At 33.4% G+C, this 20299-nt stretch overlaps 2 protein-coding genes and 1 long non-coding RNA gene across 3 annotated transcripts in view; 1 reads left to right on the top strand and 2 right to left on the bottom strand.

The window, feature by feature from the left end:
* Positions 1–13434, bottom strand: part of LOC144344327 (multiple epidermal growth factor-like domains protein 8) — a 39622-nt gene extending 26188 nt beyond the window's left edge. The window contains exons 1-7 of the mRNA XM_085499386.1: positions 12908–13434; positions 6358–6521; positions 5194–5406; positions 4456–4636; positions 3684–3772; positions 3055–3280; positions 2380–2566 (exon numbers count right to left, since the gene is read on the bottom strand). Of these exons, the coding sequence (XP_085355512.1) occupies positions 2380–2566; positions 3055–3280; positions 3684–3772; positions 4456–4636; positions 5194–5406; positions 6358–6521; positions 12908–13106 (1259 nt within the window). The 5' untranslated portion in view covers positions 13107–13434. The remainder of the gene's footprint in view (positions 1–2379; positions 2567–3054; positions 3281–3683; positions 3773–4455; positions 4637–5193; positions 5407–6357; positions 6522–12907) is intronic.
* On the bottom strand, positions 838–2165 carry LOC146746110 (uncharacterized). Its single transcript, XR_014929580.1, has 2 exons — positions 1870–2165; positions 838–998 (listed from the first exon to the last, which is right to left on the bottom strand). It is a non-coding gene; the product is annotated as an uncharacterized LOC146746110 (long non-coding RNA).
* A 658-nt stretch (positions 13435–14092) lies between the features above and the next one.
* The window catches only part of LOC100371021 (double-strand break repair protein MRE11-like), a 30654-nt gene continuing 24447 nt past the window's right edge, over positions 14093–20299 (top strand). The window contains exons 1-4 of the mRNA XM_085499382.1: positions 14093–14203; positions 16940–16980; positions 19064–19164; positions 19841–20001. Of these exons, the coding sequence (XP_085355508.1) occupies positions 14187–14203; positions 16940–16980; positions 19064–19164; positions 19841–20001 (320 nt within the window). The 5' untranslated portion in view covers positions 14093–14186. The remainder of the gene's footprint in view (positions 14204–16939; positions 16981–19063; positions 19165–19840; positions 20002–20299) is intronic.

The raw sequence follows: 20299 nt of genomic DNA, 5'->3' as shown, positions 1-20299 counted from the left end.
AAAATGAGAGACAGAAGTTAGAAATAGTTGTAGGTGAGGGTGTGGCCACACTTTCCAAGATTTCAAGGGAGTGTCCCAAAATTTCAAAGTATTTGCCATCAGTGGTGCTATACGTCTGATAAAATATAATGGTAATGAAGTATGGAGAAATCCAAATCCAGTCTTCTGATGCAAGCCGCATTCCATTTGCCATTATAAATGCCCCAGAGAGTGATGCACTGATAGAAGTTGATATTCTTCCTGTTCTGGCATGCACTGAAAAATTTGCCCAACATGGTATAAAGGGGATGAAATACTGTAGAAAACTGGAACGAGATGAAAAGTATAAAAGTTTGGTCTTGCAGAGAAAGAATACCAGTTTTTTCTGCAATTTATGTTTGGCTACAGTTCATAAATGTCACAATCCAAATCATGAATGGGATATGTCTATCACTCTTGCGGATATGAATTCATGGGCAGAAGAAAAAAGTAATGGTCAGAGTAATCATCCTCTTATAAAGTATGACCCCATAAATGAATACACTATGGATCACCTTCATGCTAAATTGAGAAACGTGGGTAAACTAATTGACAAGCTCTTCAACGAGGCTCAAAAGATCGACCAACAACTGGAATTTATACAAAAGTTTGCAAAGTTATCTGAAGATCAAAAACATGATGTGAAGCAATATGAAACAAAACTGGTCGACCAATTTGATACCAAGGTTGAAATTAATGAAGCAAATCATTCAGCAAAGTTACTTCAAGTTACTAAAAAGGATGATCTTAGGAAACTTGATAAGAAACTTGAAGCAGCTTCACTAGCATTTGAAATTAAATACACTGAACACATTGAAGTGAATTTGTTGGATTCTGCTGAATCACATTTTGAAATTTTATTTGGCACACACAAGGAATACAAAACACTATGTGCATCACATCTCCATGTTGTATATAAAATCAAGCCAGGTATCACTCGTCACATGCAAACTGTCCATGGTAAGTTCAGCACAAAAGATCTGAAACAAAACACAAGATGCATTACTAATCTCAATATTTAATATCAAAAATCTGTCATAATAATAAATTATTATTTACACTTGGTAAAACTATTCCAAAGTCAGCCTAAATTGTCAAATTTGTAATGACACTATTTTCTATGAAGTCTTTGACTGTAAAAAATGGGGCATGTGGAGGGGACCTGGCACATTTTCTTTGAAAATCATTTGTTATTAAACTAATCTCAATATTTAATATAAAAAATCTGTCATAATAATAAAATATTATTTACACTTGGTAAAACTATTCTAAAGTCAGCCTACATTGTCAAATTTGTAATGACACTATTTTCTAGGTATTAATTCTTCAACTTCAAACACATCAATGTGTGTCACGTTTACTGGAGAAATGGGGCAAGTGGAGGGGGCGTGGCACATTTTTTTTGAAAATCATTTGTTATTAACTATATTTAGTATATTCTCACTTTAATATTACATAAATTATTATGAATAATATGTCAGAAAATAATATTGAGAGAAACGAATGAAATGCATTGGTATCAAAAACAGATACATGGAAAATGTTCATTTTATCCCTAAACCCATAGTATCTCAATAGTGTATATATTATCTCAATAGTGAATATATGGTATGCAAATTAATGACAAAATACATTATGACACTTTATTCACTACTCCTATGAAGGACATAACGTGTATATGGTCGATCTACATATCGTTGTAAAGCTCTCGAAATCCCCAACAAAATTACGTTTTTCATTTTCACGACCAGCATTATTGCAACAAAAAAAGCGCCAACAAGTGAAGAAATCGAACGTTATTTTCTAAAAATTGCTTTTTTTGTGTGTAAAACGTAAAAAAAAAAGACTTACCGAACGTAACTTTGTGAGCCGCCATGTTGACAATCCATAGGAGGCACTCTCGCGGTAATTCTAACATAACAGTGAGAGGAGTAGGCCAAAAACCACCAAAAATGCAGTAATTTCGCATAATCAATTATAGTCTATAACTATTTATTGAAATGGTTAAAACGATCCGGGTAAAAAACTTTAAATACATCAAAAAAATGAGAATTCCAGTATCAAGTTGGGAATGAGGCTGGTGGGTCAATTGAGGTCATAGAATGGTAATAGCGTGTATGCTAGTTTTTCTTTCAATTTGAAATTGCGCCCTCGTGCGGAGATAAAGTGTATATTGGATGGTACAAAACGCATTGAACTCTGGGATATCACATTTGCCGTGTAGCGTGTTATTCTTTACAAACAAGCGTCTACCCATGAGCCTTTGCGATTTTAGCGTGTGTTGTTATCATCGCTTGAGACTCAATTCCCGCATGTGCGCAGGTGACAACCCTCTCGCTTTAAGGATGGTAACAAACTCACCTTGAATAGAGAGGCTTGAATCCACCGAATACTATGAGCGATCTAGATTCAGGATGATAAACCATAGAATGCCCAGACACCCGTAGATCTGATATTGTTCCTCCACGATAATTAACTTCTTCCCAGTGATAATTTGTAAAGTCATATCGGTACGTTTTAGACATGAAATTGACGGATTCAGAACGACCTAAAAAAGAAACAAAACCAATATACAATAGTTATGTCCATGGTAACAAACTTTTTCAAGCTTTAACATTTTTTTTTTAATCTCCAAAGTTTTTGTTGATTTTGTAAAAAACACTTCCGTAAATCATTTAATTTTTGCTGCTATTACCGGATTCTGTCGTAAATTCACCCATTTTATTTTTTTAACAAGCAGCCTGTCGGCTGAGATAGCTCAGCTGTTAGCAATGCACATTTTAATTAAGAACTGAAGATATCATTAGAAAATGAACAATATTTATAGTATCAAAACAATCAGACTTAAATAAAATATCACTTTTTACCAAAAATGACAAAAACATTCATTAAATTTAGATAATTGAAGATATCATCATGAAATGAACAAATATCAAAATTGAAAAGATTCTGACTTGCGGTTTAATGGCCCAGGGCGAATTTACGACAGAATCCGATAATTGTCTGGATTTGATATTTTAAGGGAATTCGTCTTACCTCCGTAGATATAAAGATATCTGTCATCCACGATACATGCTGTATGATCAGTCAAACCAGGCATCTGTAGATTACCTGTAGTAGCTTGTCTTTGCCATGTACCTGTGTTGACTGTCACAATGAAACTCCACAGTTCATTGGATATAGTTCCATCTGCCAGGGTTCCACCAAACATTAGCAAAGTATTTTGTGTGTAAGCTACCATTGTATGCCCATATCTCGCAGACTGCAAAAAAACAAAACAATAAGAATTTCACAGAATGATGTGATTATTGTCCCAGCCATGTTATACATGAATTGACATGCATATGTATAATATCATGTATGATGTATGTGTGAAGTTTGATTGTGATTGTTCCAGGCATTTCTAAGATACAGGTTTCTAAGATACAGCACGAATGCACAGAGGTCAAAACATAAGTCCTTGTTTTCAAACTGCGTCCAACGGGGAATAATTAGAATACTACTACATTTTTACTTTTTACACAGTGACTCTATATAGCAATGCAGTTATGTACATGAGTATATAATTTTATGTGCATAATGGCCACCAGTCAGCCATATTTGGAATCACAGACTCACACTTTTTCAGTTTTCGAACTGGTCTGAATGAGTATAAATTATCTTACTGGTTTGACTGCAAGTGATAGAGTGATCCATTCATTGGTTGAAAAATCAAAATATAAAGTGTCATCTAAAACGATATTCAGCGTAAAACCTGAAATAAATTTAAATAGTGTGAGAAGGACAAACAGCTGGGATATACAGTGTAGAAATACTATGTCATGTTATGGAATAATATTCACATACTGACAATAGAAAACACTAACACTGGAGACTAAAATATAAAAATCAAAGAAAATCCCAAGATGAGAATGTATGCAGAGTTCAAAAACAACTACAGTTTTGAACCTTACCTTGCCACATTAAATACTAAACAAACAACTCAGTACAAACAAGCACAGTTTAGCAATTGAAAAAGAAAGGCACCCAAAGACACAATTACAAAATATGATTTAACAATGTCTGTTAATGAGATTGAAGATAAATTACACTTTTTATTACTTTGTCAGAAGACAAATATCACATTCCCAGCTTAAATTTCCAGCTCATTCCAAAAAGTTGTATATCTACGGTACTTAAAAATAATAACAGGTACTTCACAACACAAAAAGAAATTGCATAATTTTCTTTCGATGTTACTTTTTTTTAGTTTTTGTTATCCATATAATTATTGCTAATAGTTGATAGAAATGTACCGCACTTTTTTTGACTTTTTTCTAAAGGTACGCTAAAATACTATGGGAGAAACTTTATGTTTTTTCAACAAACTAGGGGGTCACTAAACAAACTATGCTTGAATAAGTGACAGAAAATTGAATATGAGATAAAAGTACTTACCACCAAAAACCCAGAATTTATTGGTTGACTGGAGATACACACCAGCATGTTTTGTTCTAGCTTTAAAGTGATCACCACTAGACAGAGAATATGTATTACTCCATCCTGTGTTATCAGAGACTGGTAAATCACATCCTTCACCAACATATCCATCAGAACAGTCACATTTCATAGGTGTGATCTAAAAGATAAATGGACAGAGGCATGTACTTTAAAATACTGTAAAACATGTTTAAATAGCTACATGCCATTTTAGATAATTTGACTCAATGCATGAATTAACTGAATCTCAATTTAGCTAAAGTGCCAATAATCTCATTGTGAGAATATGCTTTATTTTATATTAGTGACATCTTGAATTACTGTATTTACAGATTAGCTAAATTACCTAAAATAACATGATAGCTAAAACACATGTTATACAGTAAGTACTGTAAAATCTGTATTAGAAGCCGCGACTTCTATGAAAATGGTACAATGCAACAGAGGGGATCATGCTGATGCAGCTCCTAGTAGAGTATCTACATATATGAGAAATGGTGAATTTTTGGTTCTCAATTATTCAAAAAAAATGGGTGTGCCTTCTATTAAGGATGCAGCTTCTAATACAGATTTTATGGTATAAAGTACTAAACTGACACACACCACTGTAGTATAACTTCCTAGTAAACCCTCTGTATGCCTCAAGTAAAGTTTGTTCTTCAATTCTGACCTCCTAGTAAAGTGTAAAATACTTACAAAAAGACACTGTCCTCTGTTTTCATCGTAACCACAATTGCCAGGACAGCTTTCAAACTGACAGGCGTCACCTTTCCAGCCTCTTTGACAGTCACACTGGTAGTCTTTACACGTACCTTTTCCATTACAATCATTAGTACAATTTTGGATGTAAAAGTTAGCATCTATACCATCTAAAGCATAATTAGTATCACTGTAAAGATATATTATCATCTGTGGAAATACAAACAATTTTAATCAATTCATTTTTTATTTTCTTTGATTGTTACTTACGAATCATTGTCTGTATTAAAGCATGTATAATATTTCTAGATAGGATCAGTTTAATTAAAAGGACTCTTTCACTAACTTGCTAGAATCATTGCCCACTGAAAGTCTCCATAGACACTAAGTAGCTGATATATGGGTATATAATAGTGCCAGCAAACAAAGCATTAATACTCAAATTATTTATTGGTAGTCGTTTTTTTTCTCAAGAATGAAATTACAAAGACAAATGCATAAAATGACACTCTTGGCAAATCAACCACAGCAAAACTGGTCTATTCATTATTGAATATTGCAATATGGCTTCAATAACAGTATAATATATATATTTTTCCTTTTATTGGAAAATTTGTCAGTCAAACTGATGCAATACTATACTGTAAAATACTTTACAGTATAAACTGATGCAATACTATACTGTAAAATACTTTATTTTTCCTCAGATTTTATTTTTGATATTTCCTCTGAAGAGATAATTCAATGAAAATAAAATCCAGCAGCTAAAATAAAATATTTTACAGTAATTATTTTTAGAATAAGATTTCAAGTGTGCTTACAAAGCAAAAAAAAAAAAAAATTAAAAGTATCCGGTAACTTATTTTGAGCATTACACAATGTGATGCAAATTAAGTTTGAAAATTTGTTTCATAAAGCTGGATTTTTGTAATTTATTTAAAAAAAATATTTTCCCTTGTAATTGGGAACAAGATATTGCACTTTTGTAAACAGCTCTAAAAAAATTTAGTAATATTATGTACTGCATTTTTAACATGGCCAGAATAATACAGCGTAAAAACAAAAATACATTAATGCATCACGAAAACAATATAGTAATACAGTGTAGAACTACATGTAAAATTTTGTAAGTTAATAAAAATACAAAACAATAAAACTTACATGCCCAGAATATGCCACCACCGGTTCTGGTGTGGTGTCGCCACTAAAACTTGCTATAAGCTCACTGGTAAATGAATTGCCATCATAGATAAACAAGAAATCATAGGTACACTCAGATTTAAAATTTGTAAAATTTAACATTATCTTGGCGAGAGGATCAGGAGCTGAAAAATAAAAGAAACAGGTGTTAAGCAATTTTCTAATTTACTAATTAACTAATTTTCACTGGGTTTAAATTTCACTGATTTACCATTTCAGGCATATTCAGTTGGTTTTAAATTCACAGTTTTATCATATAGATAATGTGTTCTGTGCTAAATTTTACATATTCACTGGGTTTTAATTTAGCGCATTTTCCAGTATGTGAATCTCTGTTGTGTTTAACATTAAAATTACAGTTAATTTTGGAACTGGAAAAAAATATTCTGGCTGTAACTGCCAAGTTCTGTAGCTATTATTAACAGAACCTTGCACGGAATGGCCACAGGTTTTATCAAATTGACTTTGACTGGCGCAGATCAACGAGTACGAACTGACACGTTTCCAAGTTTTAATTAGGTAATTTAATTAGGTAATCAGTGCAAGTTGTGCCCAGATCAAACCTCATACTTGTGATTTCCATTTGAAGAGTGCATTGGATTGTGGGAAAATCAATCTTTATCAACACAAATGTCGACCATGTGCAACTACCGCGCTTTAACATTTTTACTGTTTTAAATAAGTTATCACCAACCCAAATTTATTTTTCTGGGATATTTTAACTATCAGCATGAGCAAGAAAAATAATTTTTTAATTGTTGAATTAATGGCAGTTAGTTAGCGATATTGTGTATAGATTTTTCTCAATAGTCTAGAGTGCATATGTGATATCTATGTTTTACAAAATGGTGGGAAAACACGTGGAGTATGACAGATGTAATGGAAGTAAGAGTCTACTCAACGTAAACTGACACTGTATATTTATGTAACTCAGTATTTTAGTTTATACCTCATAAAGAAGAACTCCTGTGTGCTCAAAGTATTACGTGTTCCAGTCCATCATTTTATGTGTTCCAGTCATCATTTAAGTGTTCTAGACCATCATTTTATGTGTTCCAGTCATCATTTAAGTGTTCTAGACCATCATTTTATGTGTTCCAGTCATCATTTAAGTGTTCCAGTCCATCATTTTATGTGTTCCAGTCATCATTTAAGTGTTCTAGACCATCATTTTATGCGTTCCAGTTCATCATTTTATGTGTTCTAGACCATCATTTTATGTGTTCCAGTTCATCATTTAAGTGTTCTAGACCATCATTTTATGCGTTCCAGTTCATCATTTTGTGTTCTAGACCATCATTTTATGTGTTCCAGTCATCATTTAAGTGTTCTAGACCATCATTTTATGTGTTCCAGTCATCATTTAAGTGTTCTAGACCATCATTTTATGTGTTCCAGTCATCATTTAAGTGTTCTAGACCATCATTTTATGTGTTCCAGTCATCATTTAAGTGTTCTAGACCATCATTTTATGCGTTCCAGTTCATCATTTTATGTGTTCTAGACCATCATTTTATGTGTTCCAGTTCATCATTTTATGTGTTCCAGTTCATCATTTTATGTGTTCCAGTTCATCATTTTATGTGTTCCAGTCATCATTTAAAGTGTTCTAGACCATCATTTTATGTGTTCCAGTCCTTCATTTTATGTGTTCCAGTTCACCATTTTATGTGTTCTAGACCATCATTTTATGTTTTCCAGTTCATCATTTTATGTGTTCCAGTTCATCATTTTATGTGTTCCAGACATCATTTTATGTGTTCTAGTCATATTTTATGTGTTCCAGTCATCATTGTATGTGTTCCAGTCATCATTGTATGTGTTCCAGTTCATCATTTTATGTGTTCCAGTTCATCATTTTATGTGTTCCAGTTCATCATATGTACCATTGTAGAGCCTCAGTTATGATAATTTTAGGACATCATGTATGTGGGACACCAACTTTGTTGGTAAAAATGAGGACAACATACAGTATTAATGAAGCAGTGATGATTACTGCTATAAGCACTTTATTGTAGACAGGAAAGTACACCCTAACAATGACTCACCTAGAACAAATGAGAGAATTGTGTGTGTAGTGTAAACAATTGGGTTCAGGGCGGTTAACAATAGGGAATTGTAGACAAACCAATAGGGTATTGTGGACAGGACAATAGGGTATTGTGGACAGGACAATAGGGTATTGTGGACAGGACAATAGGGTATTGTGGACAGGACAATAGGGTATTGTGGACAGGACAATAGGGAATTGTAGACAAACCAATAGGGTATTGTGGACAGGACAATAGGGAATTGTAGACAAACCAATAGGGTATTGTGGACAAGACAATAGGGTATTGTGGACAGGACAATAGGGTATTGTGGACAGGACAATAAGGTATTGTGGACAGGACAATAGGGTATTGTGGACAGGACAATAGGGAATTGTGGACAGGACAATAGGGTATTGTGGACAGGACAATAAGGTATTGTGGACAGGACAATAAGGTATTGTGGACAGGACAATAGGGTATTGTGGACAGGACAATAGGGTATTGTGGACAGGACAATAGGGTATTGTGGACAGGACAATAAGTTATCCTGGTTTTGACAATAGAATGTTGCATGTATTTAAACACCATACATGTACTGCTTACAGTGAGCACCAGATAAAGTGATTATGAAAACCGCTATCTCCCTGTAAATCAATTACATTTTGTACTTTTGGAACATTTTAGCTGTATTTGTTACATTTTATGATTTAAATTGTACATGTATCCTTGTGACCATATAATAATTCATTGTACATGTATGGTACAAATCTCACCATTTTAGTGATATTTAAATACAATTACTTAAAGCAAACCTAAATGCGGCCTTAATTTATAGTTGTGCGTATTCTGGACTGTATTTGAAATAAAATTGCAGTGATTTAATTTTGTTTTAATTATAACTGTAGCTTGGATAGGCATTTGAAATGCTTACAATTAAACACCATGGAGGCCATTTATGGAGGGGGTAAATAACGAACAAACATATTTAACATTCAGGCTCTTTTCAAAGCTATGACATTTTAGTATCTGATCACATTCGTATACGCCATTGTCCATAGCCATTCGTGCAGCCTGGCGTTGTGTACAACAAGCATAAACTCGCCTTTTTATATGCACAATGAGCTTTTTGGAACTTGGCTTAGAACCTTATGCGTTTGAACCACAGTATTCTGACAGTGAGATGCCCAATTGTGTTGAAGTACAGACTGTGAACCTTAGCGAAGATTCAGATCAGTCCAGTGTGAGTGACGCAAGTCTATTGGACGTCGACGATGCCCCTTGTTCGGATGGAAGTTTTATTTCAAATTACGAGGAAGTTGTAAACAATCTGCTTGGTGTTCCTGTGACAATTATACCATTGATTTGCCACTGCAGCCCCACTGATTAAAATAGTTTTCACAGAGAAACACTGACCACAAAGTCAGCCATTTTGAATAGACGTTACAAATAAAAGTGACATGCATCAACCTCTATGATGGTTACTCATTCGATGAAGTTCAAATAAAATCAAGCAACACATACGCAAGATCTGGTTCTGGTCCTGAGCTGATTTAATCTGTTTTTTTGAAACTGAAATAATAGCCATGAACAAATGAGGACTGTATGTGGATGTAGGCATGGAGGTTACCTCCATGATGTAGGTAACTTCTGAAAGCAGAGATTAAAATGTGGCCGCTGATTTCTTTCATTTTCACATTTTGGGGTACAGTTACATGCCATATCAGCTGAGGGGCACAGTGACATGCCATATCAGCTTAGGGGCACAGTGACATGCCATATCAGCTTAGGGGCACAGTGACATTCCATATCAGCTTAGAGGCACAGTGACATGCCATATCAGCCTTGGGAGGCATAGCAACATGCCACATCAGCTCAGGGAACACAATGACATGTCATATCAGCTTAAGGGGCACAGTGACATGCCATATCAGCTTAGGGGCACAGAGACGTGCCATATCAGCTTAGGGGGCACAGTAACATGCCATATCAGCTTAGGGGGCACAGTGACATGCCATATCAGCTTAGGGTGCATAGTGACATGCCATATCAGCTTAGGGGCACAGTGACATGCCATATCAGCTTAGGGGCACAGTGACATGCCATATCAGCTTAGGGGGCACAGTAACATGCCATATCAGCTTAGGGGCACAGTGACATGCCATATCAGCTTAGGGGCACAGTGACATGCCATATCAGCTTAGAGGCTGAATTGGACCACTGGTATTGTAACAACCATTTCGAATTCAAGCCTTAAATCCTCTTCACTCATAACTTTAATTCCCTCCAGTGCCTCTACCCATTTTATTTGATGATTTCCAAGATCTTTGTGAAGACGAAAGTTTATTTCATTTTTAATGTAAGTGGCCACCTATGATGACCTTTCAAATGAGATTGAAATTGGTTCTCACAGCTTGGGAGTCGCATAAGCACATTTCGTCATTACAGCGCTTGTAAATTCTTGTTTTCATATTTCTCTCAGAAATAAGCATTACTGTTTACATTTCCCTACATACATGTCTATATTTGTGTATACACATATATATACATGTAACCAGGTACTAACAATACATGTATAGTAAACAAGTACATGTATCAATTTTCTGTTAATATAAAGGCTGTTACTATGCTGCATTCTGCAAATCAAATTAATCAAAACACAGCAATTACATGTAGTTCTGTCCTCCTTTTGTAATTTTAACTTTAACATAAATATTAATTAATGCCTGTTAACACTACGTTGCTTCTGTCATCTGTTGATGAGAAACTATAGCATGTCATATCATATTTGCTCCATATTTTGTGATATGTTTAATTAATTAATTATGCTCTGACACAAATAATATTTATTTCAGACAATTTTGTGCAAATTTTTTAAGTGATGACATTGCAATTCTGTTAATTCGCACACATTAATTCAGCTGCCATATTGTGTGAATGAGTTTATATCATCGCGAAGTAAGTTATGTCACGTCGTAGCTTTAAAAGTTTTATTTGTTCGTTCATTACTGTAAATATATACGTTTTAGAAGTTGGTGGTACAATAATAAATTACAACAATACGCCAAAAAATTACGTGGTGGATTTTTTGAAGGTGAATGTGTTCGTCGTAAACAAGATCATGAACATATTCCTGGCTGAAACCTTTCAAATGTGTTTTATTTAACTTTTTTTAAAATAGACATTAATTGCAACAATAATTTATTTGTTTCTGTTTTTAGTCTACAGCATTCGCATTTCGAATATATTTCATTTTTAAATTCAAACTTCTAAATTGTGAAACATAATGTCGTAATTCCAAAAAAAATTTGCACTACAACTGAACCCAATAATATTGCTAATATTGCTAATTAATATTCATGACCGACCGGCACTCATGTTGGGCTGGCGAAATCCCTGAATGACGTAGTTGTAGCACCCTTACACGGCAGAATGGAGCGTTCAAGGGAACTTGGAAAAAGTCAATTATATTATTACAGTATAGCTGCGTTCACGTACAGCTCCTTAGCACAGGCTAAGAGATCACATTCATTAGCACGGGCTAAGGAATGCTAAGTACGGGTAAAATCTGATCTGATTTCAAGACACGGTCCAGACCCTTAGCACAGGCTAACGAAGTGTGCGCGAACGCTAAGCCCAGGGCTAAGCGCCCTCTGTGACAACCTTTGAGTATGAATATTATGCACGTGATCAAATATATGCAACTTTCTCATTTCGAAATAGCAACCGAGCTCAGACGTAACAAAGACACAACCTAGAAGACGCACGATTTGAAGGAAAAAAAATGTTCAAATCTACACACACTTCCACACTGATCAGGTTGCTGTAGTAGAGCGTACAGCAGCTCCAATCATAGACAAAATAAATTTGGTTTGATGTCTACAACAAGCATTAATAAATCTCTGCATTCTGTTACGCCGTTGTATACTGTTTCTGTGCATCTAAATAAGTCAGGTCCGTCTTCGCTTGCGTGCGTTCCTGTGCACGTTACGTCGCTTCAAAATTAGAACAAAACATGTCAGAAACAGAAATGTTGTGTTTGTAAACAGCGGCTTATCAAAGGTCTCCACTTAGCCTGTGCTAAGGACTGGCCCTCCCAGTGCTTAGACACAATTGGGTCTAGCCGAAACGCAAACATGTGAGATAAGCCTAAATCAGCTTAAATCTTAGCCTGTATGTGTAGCATAAACACTACTTATATGGCAATACTGTTTTCAGTTGCGCACTGTAATGTCTAAAGAATTGATTCATGACATCCATCAATGACCTTATAATTATTATAACAATTGACTAAAGAATACATAGTCTATGTTATTAACAGAGTAAACTATGAATGTTTGCTCAAATTTTGCCGAAGAAAGAGAGAGACAAACAGCTGTTAAGGAAAGGTCATTGACCGATCGACGAAGAGTGCCCTGGACAATGCGTTAATTTCGACCATAATCGCCTCATACAATCTCACTGAAAGACAATAAACTTACCAACGATTCTCCATTCGCAGTAGACATCCATTGGATAGTTGCCGGGACCTTCCGTGATGTGACCTGTCCAGGTATTTTCGAAAACCGTCCTACCCGAACAAGACCCATCAACCCCACTTATAAAAACAAGGCATATAAATCCCAACAAATACGTGATATCTCGCCATATATGATCTCTTTCACGTCTTTTGCACCACATAATTGTAAATAAGAACACACAGAGCTAATAGAACGACTGCTTTTTAGTTTAAAATCCAGTTTTTGACGTCTGGAGGTAAGCTTGAATACATCTCCCTGAAGTTGTTCATCCTGTCGCAGAACAATGCACACAAGTGTTTCTGAAAACCTCCCTTAATCGCATTAAATCGTATAAAACTGGCCTAAATCGCACATTATCCGTAGTCAAAATTACTTAAATACCGTCCACATTCGTGATGTTCACATATCTGCTTGATTTCAGGCCAAAATATCTGATGCTGTGGTACATAATTGCTGCTTTAGTAGATTCCAATAATGGCGAACAGATGATTTGCACATTAAAGCGCCCTCACTCGAACCGTTTAGCGTTCTTACTTGTAAACAACATGACTATAAATAGTTGTCAAACAAGAGAATTTATTTATTTATTTATTTATTATTTATTTATTTATTTATTTATTTATTATAAATTTGAATTTAGATTTTTTCTCATCTTTATTTATTTATTTGATACAACACTCACTAGAAAATAATACATGTAGTATGAACACTTTATCCCGGACTGTTTCAGTTACCACACTGTGGCATATGATGATAAAAAATAGTGTAATAAAGATAAACATTCATTATAATCTACTATATTCACTGTGCTATATTCAAAATGTAAATTCTTAATTTATTTTTGGAAACTGATTTTGTTTAAGAAATCACTGTATGATTTAATTTCTGTTTATTGAAAAAATGCATCAAAAACCCTCATCAAAAGACATAAAATAAATCAGCCAGCCATTCTTTAAAACCATTTAAATCATAACATCGTCATTGCACAGTTATTTTTAGTTACCGTGCTTTTTGCAATGAACTCTGAGCAGGGGAGCGCCCCTTTTCAATTTTAAATCAAATTTACAATGACCCTTTGACCTGTGTTTTTCTGTTTATCAATAGAGGGCGCCCGATTCATCTGCGCATGTTCGATTCGGCTTGGAGCGAAAATACAACGTCCTATAAACTATGTTGTCAAACTGGTTCTGAAATATTCGATCTGTGACATTTTTAACCAACGAAAGAAGAGTAGGAGGAAATGCCGCGCCCGAGATTGTAAGTATTGCCCGAACGTACCACTAATTGAATTTCCATAGACGACAATGTTAACATATGACGAGATTGCTATACGAAAATGATAAACAAAGTTGAAAACATGGCTCAAAAAGGGGAAATCAACATGCCAGGAATCAACCATATGAACAAAAATAACATGTTGGCCAGCTAAAACTTTTGCAAAACTCAGGTAAACAAGACACACCTACTGTATTTGGATTGCACCTAGAGAAATCACCAAGATTGGAACATCCAAATACACACAGAATAAACCCACATGTACACAGCTGCTAAGTAGTAAACAAAAGACCACATGTTAGTCTCACCTTTGACTTTTGTATACATGTAGGTGATTATTCGATTCTGTTCATAGGTACTGTGCAAGTAATTTGACTGACCCCTAGCCTAGGTAGCTTTCCTAATGATCTCACCATGACAAGTCTTGAAAATAGTTGATGACATGATGCTTTTTTTTTAGCACAAATTTTTCACTTGAAATTGCCTGCAGTCAGTTGAATAAAAAGATTGTGTCTTGTCTTTGCACCAAAGTTAAACACAATTAGTCAAAGTGCATCATTAGCCCACCATAGGAGATGACATTAGCAAGTACTGTAAAATGACTAATTTTCACTGGGTTTAAATTTCACTGATTTGCCATTTCAGGCATATTCATATGGGTTTTAAATTCACGGTTTTATCATTTAGATAATGTGTTCTACGCTAAATTTTACAGTCGCATTTTCCAGTCAGCGAAATAAGCCAAATTAAAACCCAGTGAATAATTAACCTCTTTACAGTAGATTGTACATGTATAAATACTATCTGCCTAGGCATAATGTTTGCATGGTATGATAGCCTAGAATTCCGTTAATGTATGCCCCTCCACTAAAGACTAGTTTTGATACTGTAATGTCTCATTTCCCATTCAAATATTTTTTGTTTTGTTTCTGTGAGAGCGCAATTCTGTGTTATAAACCATAAGAGCATGTGCACTTCATTATTGTTGAATTTGTATCTGGTGTTAAGATCTTTAGGTAAACAAATTGGAGGAAAACGAATGAAGTGCACATGCGCAAAGACTAATGATTTATAACACAGAATTGCGCCCTCATATTTCTATAAAACATTTCAACTTTCATTTCTGCCTTTTATTAGCTCCGCTGTCGACTTTGTCGAGCGGAGCTTATCATATGAGTGATTGTCCGGTGTCCGTCGTCCGTGTCAATGTTTTACATTTTCGACTTCTTCTTGAAAACTACAAGTCTGAATGCTTTGACACTTGGTGTATATGTACCTTGGGTAGACCTCTCTCAGATTTTTTCATTTCATGATCATATCTTCAATTCTCTAATTTTGGTGAATATTTTTGTCATTTTTGGTAAAAAGTGATATTTTCAACTTCTTGTTAGAAACCGCAAGTCCAATTGCTTTGATATTACATATATAGGTACTACATGTGGACCACTCTCAAATTTGTTCATTTCATACTGATATCTTTAATTTTCTAATTTTGGTGAATATTTTTGTCATTTTTGGTAAAAAGTGATATTTTCGACTTCTTGTTAAAAACGACAAGTCCAATTGCTTTGATATTACATATATAGGTACTACATGTGGACCTCTCTCAGATTTGTTCATTTTGTAATGATATCTTTAATTCTCTAAATTTGGTGAATATTTTTGTCATTTTTGGTAAAAAGTGATACTTTTGACTTCTTGTTAAAAACCACAAGTCCAATTGCTTTGATATTACATATATAGGTACTACATGTGGATCTCTCTCAGATTTGTTCATTTTGTAATGATATCTTCAATTCTCTAATTTTGGTGAATATTTTTGTCATTTTTGGTAAAAAGTGATATTTTCGACTTCTTGTTAAAAACGACAAGTCCAATTGCTTTGATATTACATATATAGGTACTACATGTGGACCTCTCTCAGATTTGTTCATTTTGTAATGATATCTTTAATTCTCTAAATTTGGTGAATATTTTTGTCATTTTTGGTAAAAAGTGATACTTTTGACTTCTTGTTAAAAACCACAAGTCCAATTGCTTTGATATTACATATATAGGTACTACATGTGGATCTCTCTCAGATTTGTTCATTTTGTAATGATATCTTCAATTCTCTAATTTTGGTGAATATTTTTGTCATTTTTGGTAAAAAGTGATATTTTCAACTTCTTGTTAAAAACGACAAGTCCAATTGCTTTGATACATGTATTACATATATAGGTACTACATGTGGACCTCTCTCAGATTTGTTCATTTTGTAATGATATCTTTAATTTTCTAAATTTGGTGAATATTTTTGTTATTTTTGGTAAAAAGTGATACTTTCGACTTCTTGTTAAAAACCACAAGTCCAATTGCCTTGATATTACATATATAGGTACTACATGTGGACCACTCTCAAATTTGTTCATTTCATGATGATATCTTCAATTCTCTAATTTTGATGAATATTTTTGTCATTTTTGGTAAAAAGTGATATTTTCTTCTTGTTAAAAACCACAATCATTTATGGTCAAAAATGATATTTTTGAATTCTTGTTGTAAACAGCAAGTCCCATTGCATTGATACTATGCATATTGTTCATTTTCTAATAATATCTTCTGTTCTTTAATCGAAATGTGCATTGCTAACAGCGGAGCTATCTCAGCCGAGAAGCTGCTTGTTCAAGGTTGTGTTAATCAGTTTAAAAATAAAAGTTATTGTTATTGCTATTTCAGTGATGACGACGATGATGAACATACAATTAAATTTCTCTTGGGTAAGTGAACTATTGTATTTTGATTCATTGTTTTCATTGTATTTATCTGTGTTTGGCACCAAAAGAAAACCCTGGTCCTGAACCAACGCTAAAACCCGAACTTTTTTGTAGGGGTGATGTTTCAGAAAAATACAGTGTATGTACTCAAAAAGAAAACAAATTCCTACCAAGAAAACATTCTTTTGTAAAAGTATCTACCAAATACTGCTCTATTGCAGTGTAATATGGTCAGCTGATTACAACAACCATGCAAAAGATTTCTTTAGTTTGACAACACCTATGGAAAAATTGCATGTACAATTTTGTTAATCTCTTTCAAGAGTAAACTGCAAAGCTACCAATCTCTCTTGTCTATTAGAACTAGAAAGATATTACATTATTCATTCAGATAATTCTAAAATGCATGATCAGATGGTTACAAAGTAATATTACAATATTCATTCACATAATTCTAAAATGCATGATCAGATGGTTACAAAGTAATATTAGAATATTCATTCACATAATTCTAAAATGCATGATCAGATGGTTACAAAGTAGTATTACATTATTCATTCACATAATTCTAAAGTGCATGATCAGATGGTTACAAAGTAATATTACAATATTCATTCACATAATTCTGAAATGCATGATCAGATGGTTACAAAGTAATATTACATTATTCATTCATAGTTCTGAAATGCATGATCAGATGGTTACAAAGTAATATTACATTATTCATTCACATAATTCTAAAATGCATGATCAGATGGTTACGAAGTAATATTACATTATTCATTCACATAATTCTAAAATGCATGATCAGATGGTTACAAAGTAATATTACATTATTAATTCACATAATTCTGAAATGCATGATCAGATGGTTACAAAGTAATATTACATTATTCATTCACATAATTCTAAAATGCATGATCAGATGGTTACAAAGTAATATTATATTATTAATAATTCACATAATTCTGAAATGCATGATCAGATGGTTACAAAGTAATATTACATTATTCATACACATAGTTCTGAAATGCATGATCAGATGGTTACAAAGTAATATTACATTATTCATTCACATAATTCTAAAATGCATGATCAGATGGTTACAAAGTAATATTACATTAAGCATGATCAGATGGTAACAAAATAATATTACATTATTCATTCACGTAATTCTAAAATGCATGATCAGATGGTTACAAAGTAATATTACATTATTCATTCACATAATTCTAAAATGCATGATCAGATGGTTACGAAGTAATATTACATTATTCATATGATTGGATGGTTACAAAGTAATATTACATTATTCGTATGATCAGATAATTACGAAGTAATATTACATTATTCATATGATCAGATGGTTACATAGTAATCTTTCATTATTCATATGATTGGATGGTTACATAGTAATATTACATTATTCATATGATCAGATAATTACAAAGTAATATTACATTATTCATATGATCAGATGGTTATATAGTAATCTTACATTATTCATATGATTGGATGGTTACAAAGTAATATTACATTATTCATATGATCTAATTGTAACAAATGTAATATTACATTATTCATATGATCAGATAATTACAAAGTAATATTACATTATTCATATGATCAGATGGTTACAAAGTAATCTTTCATTATTCAAATGATTACAAAGATGGTTACAAAGTAATATTACATTATTCATATGATCAGATAATTACAAAGTAATATTACATTATTCATATGATCAGATGGTTATATAGTAATCTTACATTATTCATATGATTGGATGGTTACAAAGTAATATTACATTATTCATATGATCTAATTGTAACAAATGTAATATTACATTATTCATATGATCAGATAATTACAAAGTAATATTACATTATTCATATGATCAGATGGTTACATAGTAATCTTTCATTATTCAAATGATTACAAAGATGGTTACAAAGTAATATTACATTATTCATATGATCAGATAATTACAAAGTAATATTACATTATTCATATGATCTAATTGTAACAAATGTAATATTACATTATTCATATGATTGGATGGTTACAAAGAAATATTACATTCTAGCTACAGATGTTCATCTAGGTTATTATGAAAAGAACGATGTGAGAGGACGTGACTCCCTCGTCTCATTTGAAGAGGTGCTACAACTAGCACAGAAAAATAATGTAAGTAAATATTTACATTAAGTTTTAGTTCAGTGCCATATGCTAGGATATGACCTCAATTCCTTTATTTTATCAAAAGTGGGGGGTGGGCGTTAGTCCGGGCATGGGCGTTAGTCCGGGCATGGGCGTTAGTCCGGGCATGGGCGTTAGTCCGGGCATGGGCGTTAGTCCGGGCATGGGCTCTTAGCCGGATAAATACGGTATATTGCCAAGCTCTTATAGTGATTAGCAATCCCCACACAGTAAATCTGAAAAGATAATATCTAAATTTCCACTCACCTTTAAAATGATGACGTTGGAATATTGACTGAACACTGAGGTAACTATTTGTTTTATTATAATAAACTATGCATTTAATAACAACATCATAACACTTTATTGAAGTCGTTGGTGTTCTCCACAGTATCATTGCAGCCATAGATGTAGATTCAATCCCGAGAGCACTGGTAAACATTGATGATATTATCAAAGAAAAGGCGACAGTTGCCTGTCTCTAGACATGTGTCTTTGGTTTCATTAAGCCATTTTTAAAAAAAAGGCAATCATTTGAGGATTTATTGCATGGGGAATAAGTGTAAACATTTCTCATTACTGTCAAAACATGTAATCCTTTCAGTCATGATTTGATGACAGTTCTGAGGGCCTTGATAATATTTATGTTTACTTTTTCTTATAGGTTGATTTTCTTCTACTCGGTGGTGATTTATTTCATGATAACAAACCGTCCAGAGATACATTGCATGGATGCATGGCTTTGTTAAGACAGTATTGTATGGGAGAAAAACCAATACAGATTGAATTCCTCAGTGACCAATCTGTCAACTTTGCAGCTAATAAGTAAGAAACAAGAATAGATCGCTGTGAGAATCTGTGTTATGTGTAAATTTGAATGTAAAAACGAGACAAACAAAGGTCATAGCACCGTAGTGACATCTTATTAACATTATTTGGAAATTGACACAACAAAAAGGGTATTTTGTTAAGTTATTTCCATGCCTACTAGTAGTAATGAGCTACTGTAAAATGTTTAATTTTCACTGGGTTTAAATTTCGCTGATTTACTATTTCAGGCATATTCAGTGGGTTTTAAATTCACAGTTTTATCATTTAGATAATGTATTCCATGCTAAATTTT

This window comes from Saccoglossus kowalevskii, chromosome 5 (genome assembly GCF_978046115.1).
Source record: "Saccoglossus kowalevskii chromosome 5, keSacKowa6.1, whole genome shotgun sequence".
NCBI lineage: Eukaryota > Metazoa > Hemichordata > Enteropneusta > Harrimaniidae > Saccoglossus > Saccoglossus kowalevskii.
Note: the sequence above shows the minus strand (reverse complement) of the source record. Positions and strands in the feature narration are given on the sequence as shown.